The sequence below is a fragment of the Haplochromis burtoni genome, unplaced genomic scaffold, assembly GCF_018398535.1.
Source record: "Haplochromis burtoni strain Fernald_Lab_line unplaced genomic scaffold, NCSU_Asbu1 Contig_639, whole genome shotgun sequence".
Taxonomy (NCBI): Eukaryota; Metazoa; Chordata; class Actinopteri; order Cichliformes; family Cichlidae; genus Haplochromis; species Haplochromis burtoni.
The window spans coordinates 20,970-33,281 of record NW_024583000.1 but is presented as its reverse complement, the minus strand read 5'-3'; the positions used below and the strand labels follow the sequence as shown (position 1 = coordinate 33,281).

At 39.7% G+C, this 12,312-nt stretch overlaps 1 protein-coding gene across 1 annotated transcript; it reads right to left on the bottom strand.

Moving 5' to 3' along the window:
* Positions 1-1,035: 1,035 nt before the first annotated feature.
* Positions 1,036-3,325, bottom strand: LOC102289996 (tubulin beta-1 chain; the record flags this gene model as incomplete). Its single annotated transcript, XM_005949169.3, is given in 4 exon segments — positions 1,036-1,810; positions 1,893-2,003; positions 2,104-2,212; positions 3,169-3,325. Coding segments are annotated over 4 exon segments (1,052 nt in total), but the record flags the coding sequence as incomplete, so codon positions are not given.
* Positions 3,326-12,312: the final 8,987 nt, after the last annotated feature.

The window sequence follows — 12,312 nt, the reverse complement described above, 5'->3', positions numbered from 1 at the left end:
ACATTTGGTTGATTTCCATGTGAAGTTGCCAGAAACAGATTCATTTGCCTCTGAGGCTGGGGGTTTGTGCACAGATGAAGGCTGTGCATTTAAAAATAGTTTATATTGGCAGCCCATATTACATTACAGTATTTAACTTAAACACTTCCTTTTCCTCCCTGATAGTGTGGGTTTGTGTATCACTTTTTGGAAAAGCAGGACCTGGTTTGCCAGCTGGACAAGGTTCCACCTACATTTTGTGGAAGAGAATGTCTTAGCCAACACTGCCCCCTACTGACTTAAAAAACCTACACAAGTACATCAATAAAGTATTTAGTGCTTCTTGTGAATTTCTCACAAGTGATATTTTTCACATTAATGTAGACAGCACAGCTATTTCGGTAGTGAGATAGCACTTTCTGAAACTGGTGAAACTTGGAAAATGCAAATTAATAGTGAAACTGCTCATCATGATCTGCTAGTTGTATTTTAAGCCCATTTGAAGACTATTCAGTTTAAGAGCCAGCTTTCATCAAAAATACTGTATACTAAGCATAATTTGTGTACTGTTGCACTGACTACAGTATTGTCAAGAAACTACACTTTATATACAGTGTAGAGCATCTGCAAATATTAAGTTACAGTTAGGAAAAGAAAGAAACGTGAAATATGTCTTTTAAGTTTTATTCAGAACAATGACAAGACACAACAAGACAGGAGAACTGCACAGACAACTGGGAAACAGACTTAACAGCTGTGCAACAGTAAACTTAAGCCAGGTCCTCTTCACCTTCCTCCTCAAACTCTCCCTCCTCCTCGGCAGTAGCATCCTGGTACTGCTGGTACTCTGACACCAGGTCGTTCATGTTGCTTTCTGCCTCAGTGAACTCCATCTCATCCATACCCTCACCAGTGTACCAGTGAAGGAAAGCTTTACGCCTGAACATGGCAGTGAACTGCTCGGAGATGCGCTTGAACAGCTCTTGGATTGCCGTGCTATTACCAATGAAGGTGGCCGCCATCTTGAGACCTCTGGGAGGAATGTCGCAGACTGCAGTCTTGACGTTGTTGGGGATCCATTCGACGAAGTAGCTGCTGTTCTTGTTCTGCACGTTCAGCATCTGCTCGTCGACCTCCTTCATGGACATGCGCCCACGGAAGATGGCAGCCACCGTCAGATAACGACCATGACGTGGGTCACAGGCAGCCATCATGTTCTTGGCATCGAACATCTGCTGGGTGAGCTCTGGTACAGTGAGTGATCTGTACTGCTGGCTACCCCTGCTTGTGAGAGGAGCAAAGCCTGGCATGAAGAAGTGCAGACGAGGGAATGGCACCATGTTTACAGCCAGCTTGCGAAGGTCAGCATTGAGCTGTCCAGGGAACCTGAGGCACGTGGTGACACCACTCATAGTTGCAGAGACCAAATGGTTGAGGTCACCATACGAAGGGGTTGTGAGTTTAAGGGTGCGGAAGCAGATGTCATAGAGGGCCTCGTTGTCGATGCAGTAGGTCTCATCTGTGTTTTCTACAAGCTGATGAACTGATAATGTGGCATTGTAGGGCTCAACAACTGTGTCTGATACTTTTGGGGAAGGCACCACGCTGAAGGTGTTCATAATGCGGTCAGGATACTCTTCACGGATCTTGCTGATGAGCAGTGTGCCCATACCAGATCCCGTACCACCACCCAGGGAATGTGTGAGCTGAAAGCCCTGCAGGCAGTCGCAGCTCTCTGCCTCCTTCCTCACTACATCCAGGACAGAGTCCACCAGCTCTGCACCTTCTGTGTAGTGACCCTTGGCCCAGTTGTTACCAGCACCGCTCTGGCCTGCATAAACAAATCCAGACTGAACTTAGTAACCATAGTGCAACATAATTTAGAAATTTTGACATAATATAATGCAACTTACCAAAAACAAAGTTGTCTGGTCTAAAGACTTGGCCAAAAGGACCAGACCTCACAGAGTCCATGGTGCCTGGCTCCAGATCCACAAGGACAGCACGGGGCACATATTTGCCACCTAATTATTAAAAAATAAATAAATAAAAGAAAAAAGTCCAGTTAAATATCATTAAACCCACATACAGCCCTAGGCCCAGTTGTATGGATGATGTACTTACCTGAGGCTTCATTGTAGTAGACATTGATCCTGTCCAGCTGCAGGTCACTGTCACCATGGTAAGTGCCAGTTGGGTCAATGCCATGCTCATCACTGATCACCTCCCAAAACTAAAATAAATACAAATAAAAGGCAAAAATGAGGGAGCAATAAAAAAAGTGACTAAATAGAGCAATCTCATCCTGGTCTATTGTTCTTTTAAGAGGCACACTACACTATATTTAACATTCTGTAGTTTTGATGTTGCAGTAATGTGATTTAGGGTTACATTTACAAATCATAAACATGGATGAAGCCACGCGCCTGATTCTTGACGTTCAGTTTAAAATGGTCGACAAGTCCCCGCCGTTCTGCCATAGGCGCGCGCGGTCTCATACGCCATTGGCTGCTATGGTTATGAATTCGAACATTCCTTGCTACGTCACTAACCGCCCACTACAGGCAAAAAGCCGGGCTGCAGCAAAAGCACGAAGTAGGCCGCACGAAGCCGGTAACTACAATTAAATAAAATAAATAAAAATAATCCGACTTATGTGACAAAAATCGTTAAAATTATAGTTTACCCCACAAACCCAGCAAGCTTTTAGTCTATAGGGCTGTTTTACTTAAGGCTTTGCGTATTCTGTCGACAATCCTTAGCTTTACTTCCCTTTTTTCCGCAGTGCAGCATACACCAAGAGGAACAATGGCCAAGTTCAGTTTCCGTCAATTCGACGTAAAAACGTTAATTAGAGTTCCCATTCAGTTTATCAGTAATTTTCTTTGATCTAAATAACAAAAACAAAGGGCTGCAGGGAAATCTTTAAACTGTTCAACATTACATTTATTTTTCCATTTTATTTAATTAGACGTCGATATATTACGGTCCTACAAAGTTCTCAAAATATAGTTATGTCTATAGTTTACTAATTTCTTAGCCAACATTTAAGTAGGACACGTTGATATTCCCAGGGTGTGGCTTCTGGGACGTAACGAGCACAATGCACAGGCTTCTGGTGCAAAGAACACGTTGATCGTAAATAATGCAACTTAATAACGTCCTGAAATGACACATATTTTCACTAACCTTGGCACCAATCTGGTTTCCACACTGGCCGGCCTGAAGATGGACAATTTCCCTCATATTTACTGGAGTTAGCGTACGACTTACAACGACAGACTTTGGTTCACTTGAAGTGCGTACCGAATGCCTCAACGCTTTACTTTATACGTCCAGGAAACGCCCTCAAGGCGTCAACTCAAGTGCCTATTGGCTTATAAGCGAACACTTCCTTTATAGACACAAATGTAAACCAATCAAAGGTTCATGTGCTAATCTCTGATTGGTCTAACCGGTCTGCCTATCATTTTCATCTCAAACCTATGACTAATGTCTAATCTGTAGACGTTGACCTACTTCCTCGTGATGGTAGAAAGAAAATGCGACACTGTAAAGGGATTATTTTTTGACATGCTAGTGTTAGCTCCTAGTGCAGACAGCTAGAGGTTTCATCTCATTGAGTAAATTAGAGCATTTCGATTCATTAGGATATAAAACAGTCATCCGAGTGGGCTGCTAGTAGCAGCAACAGTCCACGTGGCTGACCATTTTATCAGAAATATAGCGGAAGCTGTCGCAGTAGAGCTAACCATGGCTTTCAGACGCCTTGCTTTTTACTCGAGGGCTGGGCAGTGATTTTCAGTTATGCCTGTCTGAGGCCTGGGTGTAGACAGATCCAGCTGGATTCTGCAATCTCATTTACCATTTTCTTTCCCTTTTCTACTGGTTTATGAGTGGATTTCGTGCTGTAAACCCGTACTGCTATTATAAAGAAAGCATTAATGTGTGAAGTAACAGCAAGTAAAGAAAATAATCGTTACATTTAGGAACAATTAGAACAATAAGTATATAGGATTATCAACATAATGACAACTGAAATGGGAAACCTGCAGTCCCTTTACATTTTTAGCACATTATTAATAAAACAATGATGTAGAGTACTGATTCAGGACAAAGAGCCAGCCTCTTATACCTTTACAACAAGCAACATGCACTTTACGCCAAGTTTCTGGTGTTCATCTTATGAAGCTCTTTCCTCTTGTTGATTCTCACAATAATGGGTGTAAAAGGTGTGGTGAAACCACAAAATGTTGAATCTAGAACTGTACTGGGTGCTTTAAATGAGTAAAAGCAAATGAGAGCACACATGCTTATTAATAGATAATCTGGATGTCAAGGGGCCAATGTGACTGTGGCGCAGACACAGGGATGGCCTCAGTTCTTCACAAAATGTTTTACAGATGTGCTGCCTTTATGACAGTCGAGTAGTTTTTATATCACTTATTATTTAAATCAAATTTTGTTTTCATTCACCCTGGGCCTGGATGGACAAGAGTACAAGCAGACTCTGCTGTGCTTAAATCATACAATATAGGTTATTCTCATGCATTGTATGTGTTGTAATCTGACACACAAAGGCCTTCTCTGTTTGCGCAATGGCAGAGCTACATCAGAGAAAGTATGGCAGGATACAAACAAATGAGCAGTTAGCTTCTCATAGCTGAGCTGTTGTTTTCTGGTGTATTTGCAGGAAGTTACCAACATGGAGATGTACCCAGTTCGGCCCTGCCTTGTACCATGAACTTTTATCAGTAAATTTATGGCTTCAATTCTGTGAAATCAAATTGACAAGGTTGAATCCTGCATTAGCTGATGTTTGATCAGAGTAGACGTGCTGGAAAAACCTTCACGCTTGACTATTGACTTGGAGGCCAAAGATCAGATCTCACCTAGGATCATTTTATTGGTTTTGCTTTTACTTATTGTTTAATTATAGTTTTTTACTTGTTGTTAAATAATCTTAAAATGAATCACACTGGGAAAGAAGAGCAGGTTTAACATTATTAATTTAACAGTTAGCTCCAACTTACATCTGGAATTGCACCATTGAAGAATAATGTGTGTGACTGTAGATTCTGTTTGGAGTAAAAACAATAAATGCATAGAAGAAAATAATAATAATTATAATCGAAGGTTTTTAGAGGGAGATTATGTTTGGCTGGGTAGGGCCCTGCTTCGAGAAAAAACAACTTGGACTAATGGCCTCAGTATCTCAGTAATTCCAGGCTCTGATAAGATCAACCAGATACATTCACTACAATAAAGCAAATTCTGTATCCTTTTTGTTCTGGGTCATTATTGTTCTTATTGCCTGTGTGCAATTACTTATCAATTATTCACTGATCTCTTTCTTTGGTGGGGCATGAAATGTGTGCACTCAGTGATTTGTGGCTTTCTATTTCTATGACTCAGCATGTCTCAGCACACTGCAGCATTCAGCCTCCAGTAGCCAGATCAATATTAAATTAAAGAGACAGATGCAGTTGGGAGACACACACACGCACACAGAAATAAAACACAACTGTCACTGTCTAACAGAACATATTGTGTATGCAACTGTGTATGTTAATTTGCAGTCTCCACAGTATAGAGTCCAGTGCAACAGAATTTTGAATCAGCTCGTTTCAGTAATATGGTCTTAGAAAAAATCCTTTCCACAGCCCAACCCAGGATACATGGATTCTGTGACACGATGTTTCTAAATCTGGTTCTTGGAAAACCAGATGAAGAACTTTTAGCTTTTTTAAGAGAAAATGAACTAAAGCTTACAAATGTATTGTGCTAATCATTTGCATCTTTATTTAAATAAAACTCAGTGTTGAAGTTATTTTTTTGTTGTTAACAGACGCTAGAAGCTGTGGGACATAACGTTTTTCCAGTTTCTGAAGATGGGGATGCGAGTTTAGGGCCTCCTGGTTTACATGACTGAAATTAAACTGAGCTTTCTTTTTCCAGAGATCCAGCACCAGCAATGAGTGGCTAAAAATATTATAAACCATAACTCTGTTAAACGATGATTTAACAACTCTGTCTGTGTTAGTCTTCACAGTTTCTGCTGTCTGAATAAAATCACTTGGTTTCTATTGCCACGTGAATTTGTTTCATCTCTAGTCTACATTTTTGTCCATGTTTGGTTCATTAGGAACTAATATTCTAAAGAATAAGCTGGTATTCAATGTAAAACAAGTTGCATTATACAATAAAAACAGGTCAGAAATGATTTACAGATGTAGTGTATATGAACCATGCATGACTTATGTTGAATTATATCTTGTATTGCTGTCAATATAAGATACTGACAGCATTATTTCCACCAGTTTTGTGCAGCTTTAACACAGATACAGAAATTCACAAACACAGTGGGAAGTAGGCTATCGGAGAAGACGGTGTTAGACAGGAACAGCTGGACTAATGTTCTGCCTCTGCTGAGAAATACACTGATTCACTCTCCTATCAGGTTACTGCCTCCCACTGCAGCAGCATTCAGCCAGTCAGTCTCACCACAGCCCATTCAGGCCTCACACACACACACACACACCACACACACACACACACACACACACACACACACACACACACACACCACACACACACACACACACACACACACACACACACACACACACACACAACATGTACGCCCTGTAGTGGCTTTGTAAAAAAACCCTGGGAAATCAACTCTGACTAAGCTGGGGAAAAAAAGACAGGATAGACTTTTACAGAGATGTGCAGTACTGTGCATAAGTCTTGAGTCATGCACAGACACACACACACACACACACACACACACACACACACACACGCACAAACACCACCTTTGTTCTTCAACAGTATTAATGATTCCATCAGTTCTGACAAAATCCACAATATCACTGCCTGATATGAAACTCCAAACCTTCTCAGAGGCAGTTGGTTACACAAACGCATTGTTTTACATCTCTACTGTCCAATATGTCTTTTGTATATACTGGCAATTTGGAGATCAAATATCTAATTTGGATGTATCACTCCATAAGGCCTGGTACTACTGATTCTAAGTTTAGATCTTGCGTATTTTGGTATATCTCAGTCCTTTTTCACTGTTTCTGCTTCATAAGAATGACTTCTTCACAGCCACTCTTCCAATACCATTCCTAATGATGGTTTTGGGAATATTAGGGCCAGTTATAAATTAAAATTTTATTAGATAAAATGAATAAACTTCTGGAAACATCCACTACATACAAACATATTTAGAAGTGAAATGTGAAAAGATATAAACACATGCAATAATACAATATATGAATCATAGCGACACTGGGTTCAAATCCAGCCTGAGGCGATGCATTGTGGAGCTTGCATGTTATCCTTGTGTCTGCTTGGGTTCTTTTCAAGTTCTCTGAAAAGAACTAATCCCATGCAGTCAAGACATGCATGGGATTAGGTTAATTGGAGATTCTAAAATTAGCCATTAAAGTCACTGTGAATGTTATCTTGCTATATGTGACAGACCTGTTGAATCAAGAAATTACTTAAATACAGCCTGTCTGCTAAGGTGAAGACCAAAAAATCTCCAAAGAGAACAAATCACGTGTCACAAACAGCAGCAGGGCTGACTGTGTGTAGAGTGAAGGGTGGACCCAAATGCAGACGAAAACAAAATGTGAAACATGACTTGAATAACAGAAAACGAGCCGTTTATTGAGGCAGGCAAAATAACTGTAAACAAAAGGCAAAGCTAACAATAAACTAAACTGGGTGAGCTAAATTAACTAAAAACCTACAATAGGACCATGGACTTGACATGAGGAAACTTGACACAACTTCTTGGCTTGCAAACAAAGCAGACGATCTGACAATGACACACTGAAAACACAGGACTTAAATACACAGGAGGTGATTAGGGGAAGTGGGAACACATGGAGGAACAGCTGACTGACATGAACCTAATGACAGGACAGGGGAAGTGAAACTAAATACAATGAACAAAGAACACACGACTCCTTCAAAATAAAACAGGAAACACTGAAACTAGACATGACAACACAAGCTTAACAGACCTAACACGTGATGAACGATACAAGAACTCAAACATAGAAACCAAGGAAACAATAAATAATAACTGCCTTTTCTTAACTAAAGCTAAATAGGAATGACACAAACTAATCACAAATCTAAAATGAGACAAATACAAAATGAACTCAGAGCGCCGGGTCAGACACCCAGCCTGTGACATCACGCCCTGATTTAAAGAACAGATGAGACTCAAAGTCACTGACACTTCTGTCAGTCTGGAAAGGACTGAGGCGTTGGTGTAGAAGGACGGACAGAAGTCTTTGGTACTAAAGCAACCCATAATGAAAGCCATTACCCAGAACCCAGAACAACTACAACTGCAGGCTTGTCTCAGTGTTGAACAATAATAACGAGACTGGGCAGCAACACTGGGATCCATGGGAGAGTCCTAAAGGAAAAACCACTGCTGACCAAAAAAGAACAAAAAGGCTCATCTGACATTTTCCAGAAAAAACAGCTTGATGATCCCCAAGACTTTGATGAAAATGTTATGTGGATCGATGACATGAAAGTTGAACTTTTTTTAACGGTTTATGTCCCATTACAACCATTGCTGAAAAAGCAAAACAAATAAATAAACGACCAATAAAGAGAAACTAAATGAAGGTTTTGAATCTTATTGATATGGCCTGACTTTAAGAAGACCCTTCATGCTCGAAGCGCTTCTAATGTGGGCTAATTCAAACATTTAAAACAGGAGGAAATGTTTTCCCTGTATCTAAATAAGAGAGGGACAAATGCATCCAACCTTTGATTTTTCCCTTCATGTGTAATGTGCCTTCAAGAGCATTGTATCTGTTCGCCTGTCTCCAGAGAGTTGAGTCAGGAAGTCTATTTGATGCTAATACATCCCGGCAGTCACCACATTAAGAGCTAATGATGGTCAGTATGGTCCAGGGAAAGTCCGCAGCGCATCCACCCACCCTGCTCATGTAGGATATCACGTTACAAAAATATACCAGCGGGATAATGGTGCTGTGGGCCTAGCTGGCTGCACTGTGTTGTACTGGGGTATGCTATACTGTGATAGCATACTGTATCTACTGCTATGAGTGAAAAACTTGCCTTTGCTGCACCATGAAATAAATCTACACTTTAGTCACAGGTCTTCAGCTCTGCAACACTGTCATCTACATTAGCAGCACTTACACGGCTGTACTTCGATAGATTAGATAATTAGACAAAGTTTCGATTAGATGTATTGAGGTTTTTCTTGACCCAAAAATATTTCCATAAAATATATAGTATTTTAATAAAATTATTTAGGAAACAAAATACAAATTGATTTACACAAAAATCACCAGCATGCACAAAGTGTGTGACTTCCCCAGACTCTCTCCTAATTGCATTATGTTCAGTAAATTTACCACTTTTTAGTTCTGCTAGCAGCTCGGTTTACATAAAATGCATAAACCAGATGACTCAGGGAAAAGATTAGAGGTTCAAAGATGACAAAGAAAAAGCATACAGTGATTATTGTGCAAATAAAATCAAAGGGTTCACCACAGTGAAATAACTGAAGAAGTATCATAATGCTGTTACATGCATGCCCGAAATCCACAGCAGGTGTTGATAGAAAAGGTAAAACCACAGCACAAACAGATGATGCCTACATTAAAAAACAAAACAACTTTCTTCCTTTGTTGTTTTATTCAGCAGTAAATAGCTGGGTCATCAAAGAGTAAGTTACAAAGGAAGCTTTAAACAATCAGGTTTTCTTTGTGTCTCGAGGTGGAGCTCGCTTCTATTTCAAAGCCTCGTTTCTGAGAATCTGTGGCCACAAGAGGGCTCCCTTTGTCCGTTTGATCACCAAATATTTTATTGTCACTGCTTCATAACTTGGAATAAAATGGTCAACTCTAGTTTTGATCTTGTATTACATCATGAGTCTCTTCCATGAGGATACATCACTGAGATCAAACCTGCAGTTCTTTGATGACAACAAGTTTTTTCAGCACATCACTTGTACCTTGTACCTTCACAGTGGCAGGAAGCAAATCAGGCAGACAAAGAGCATATTCATTCTTATCTGCTAATTTTCCTCACCAGTACTGTCACCATGACAGTACTGGTGCGTATTCAGACTAATATTTCAGACATGGAAGTAGTTCACCGTTTATATACACTGTGGTTCTGAGCAAAATCTCTGATTTTTAACATGAATATAGCGTTTATATGTATTATGGATTCGGTCACTGTGTTTTTAAGCATGTTCTGGGCTAATCTTTACACATATATTTATAATTTTCATTATCCTTTTTTAAAGACAAAACCAACAGTTTACACTTGTACTGCCAAACATCCCATAACTGACAGCTTGTTGCTTGACGTTTGCCATCAGTATGCCACACCTGTGTTAAAATGTTACAAATTCCATTCACATCAAATTTGACCTAAATCTTCTTCTTTAAGGCAACAGTCTGGTATAAGGTGTATTTATCATCTGATCTTCTGAAAAAAGGGTTTTGTTTGAGATTAAAGGCAGAAATAACTGCAAGTGCAAAACCAACAGACTACAGAACAGCTTCTTCCTGTGGGCTGTCAGAACTCTTAATGCAAACTAAGAGTGTGTAAAGACTTCCCCAACACATCCACTCTGACACTGCTGTTGTTCATCTATGTGCAATATCTCAGTCTTTCCGTGTTCTGTGCAATATCCTTGGTATGTGCAATATTTGTGGCTCACGTGCAATATTTTGGTCCCAGCAGAGCTACCATCTCCACCATAAATGACCATAGCCCCTCCACCCTTATTTATTTATTATATTATATAACTGCCCTTGTATACAGACCCACATGTTTCTGTTTTACTGTTTCTTACACATACACCATAGTTTCACTCACATATATGCATACATATACATTGCTTTTTATTTTATTTTATTTTATTTGTATATTGGTTTCTCTTCTTCTTACCTTTGCACCATTGTGGTCCAGCTACCCAATTTCGCTGTGCAAGAAACTGCACAATGACAATAAAAAGCTCTAAGTCTCTCTAAGTCTAAATGCTTGGATGTGCAGGGAAGCAAAGACAAGCTGAACAAAAAAAAATCTTAAGAATTTTTTTTAAATGCTATTGTGTTTAACCCTTTCCCAGTAAAATTACGGTGTGATACTTGATTTTTTTTTTTTTTAATTTTTATTGTTAATCTTCAAACTGATAGGGTTGTGGTCTTCTCTCCCTGAAACTTACAGAGCAGGTGAATCGTGTCACTTGTGTTATGTTGCCATCTTGTGGTGCTTTTTGGAATTATTTTTAAAGGAAAACTAATGTGTAACTGATTAAGCATTTTATTAGAAACGTTTTTACATAAAACCCAATTGTTTTATATTTTACTTCGAGGGAGCTCCTCAGCTTCCTTTTAGCTGACCATTTTTAGAGGAATCTTTTTTTTAAGTGATTTAATACTGAACTATGAACGACTCAAGCATGAAATGTCCAACAACTCAAGGGGTGAATTTGTAATAACAGTCAAATTAACAAAGGATCCATTTTAAATAGTATCTTTAGGTACTTTGTTTCTAGCAGCACAAAAACACATAATTTGTTCCCATTTTTTTAGCTGAATCTATGAAAAATCACAAAGATTTTTGCTGTCTAAAGGGCTGTTCCAAAAAATCGCACATTCTTTGCATGCTCTGCAGTGTGTACTTTAACAATGTGAAGAAACTGGAGAGGCAGTGGACAAAAGAAAAAGTGGCAGGCCTTATCACAAATGGTCTTAGCGGAAGCATGGCTGTCAAGAGGCAAAAAGGAAACTGGGTGAGGAAAAGGCTGAAATATGCCACATTAGACGATCTGCAGAGAGATAACACAGTCTCTATAGCCTCTTTAAAACAGAGAATTTCAGTGCACTTCAGTTACTTGTTTGGGGATGTTCGTCAAACTGTCATTACCATCTCGAAAGCATCTGGTTTTTCAAACACACATGCAAGTGAAGTAAAACCATACCCGGATAGTCATGTACTGGCCTCCACAGAGCCCAGACCGAAACACCATTGAAGCAATGTGGCTGCCACATCGTTTACATAAAGCCGGCTGATACAGCAGAACACTTGAGCATTTCAGGTACTAGCTTTTCTAAGTGCAGGTGTCTCTGGTATGGAAGTGTGGATGTCACTGAAGAACAATGAATGAAGATGTGATAGGGAAAGGCCCAATCATCAAACATCTGCATGCGCACCTGTCACTCGCTGAGATGAAAATTATGCAGTAGGATCAGAATCAGTGAACTTGAAATCTTTTCTTCTTGCTTAAAGCAAACTTAAAGCTGC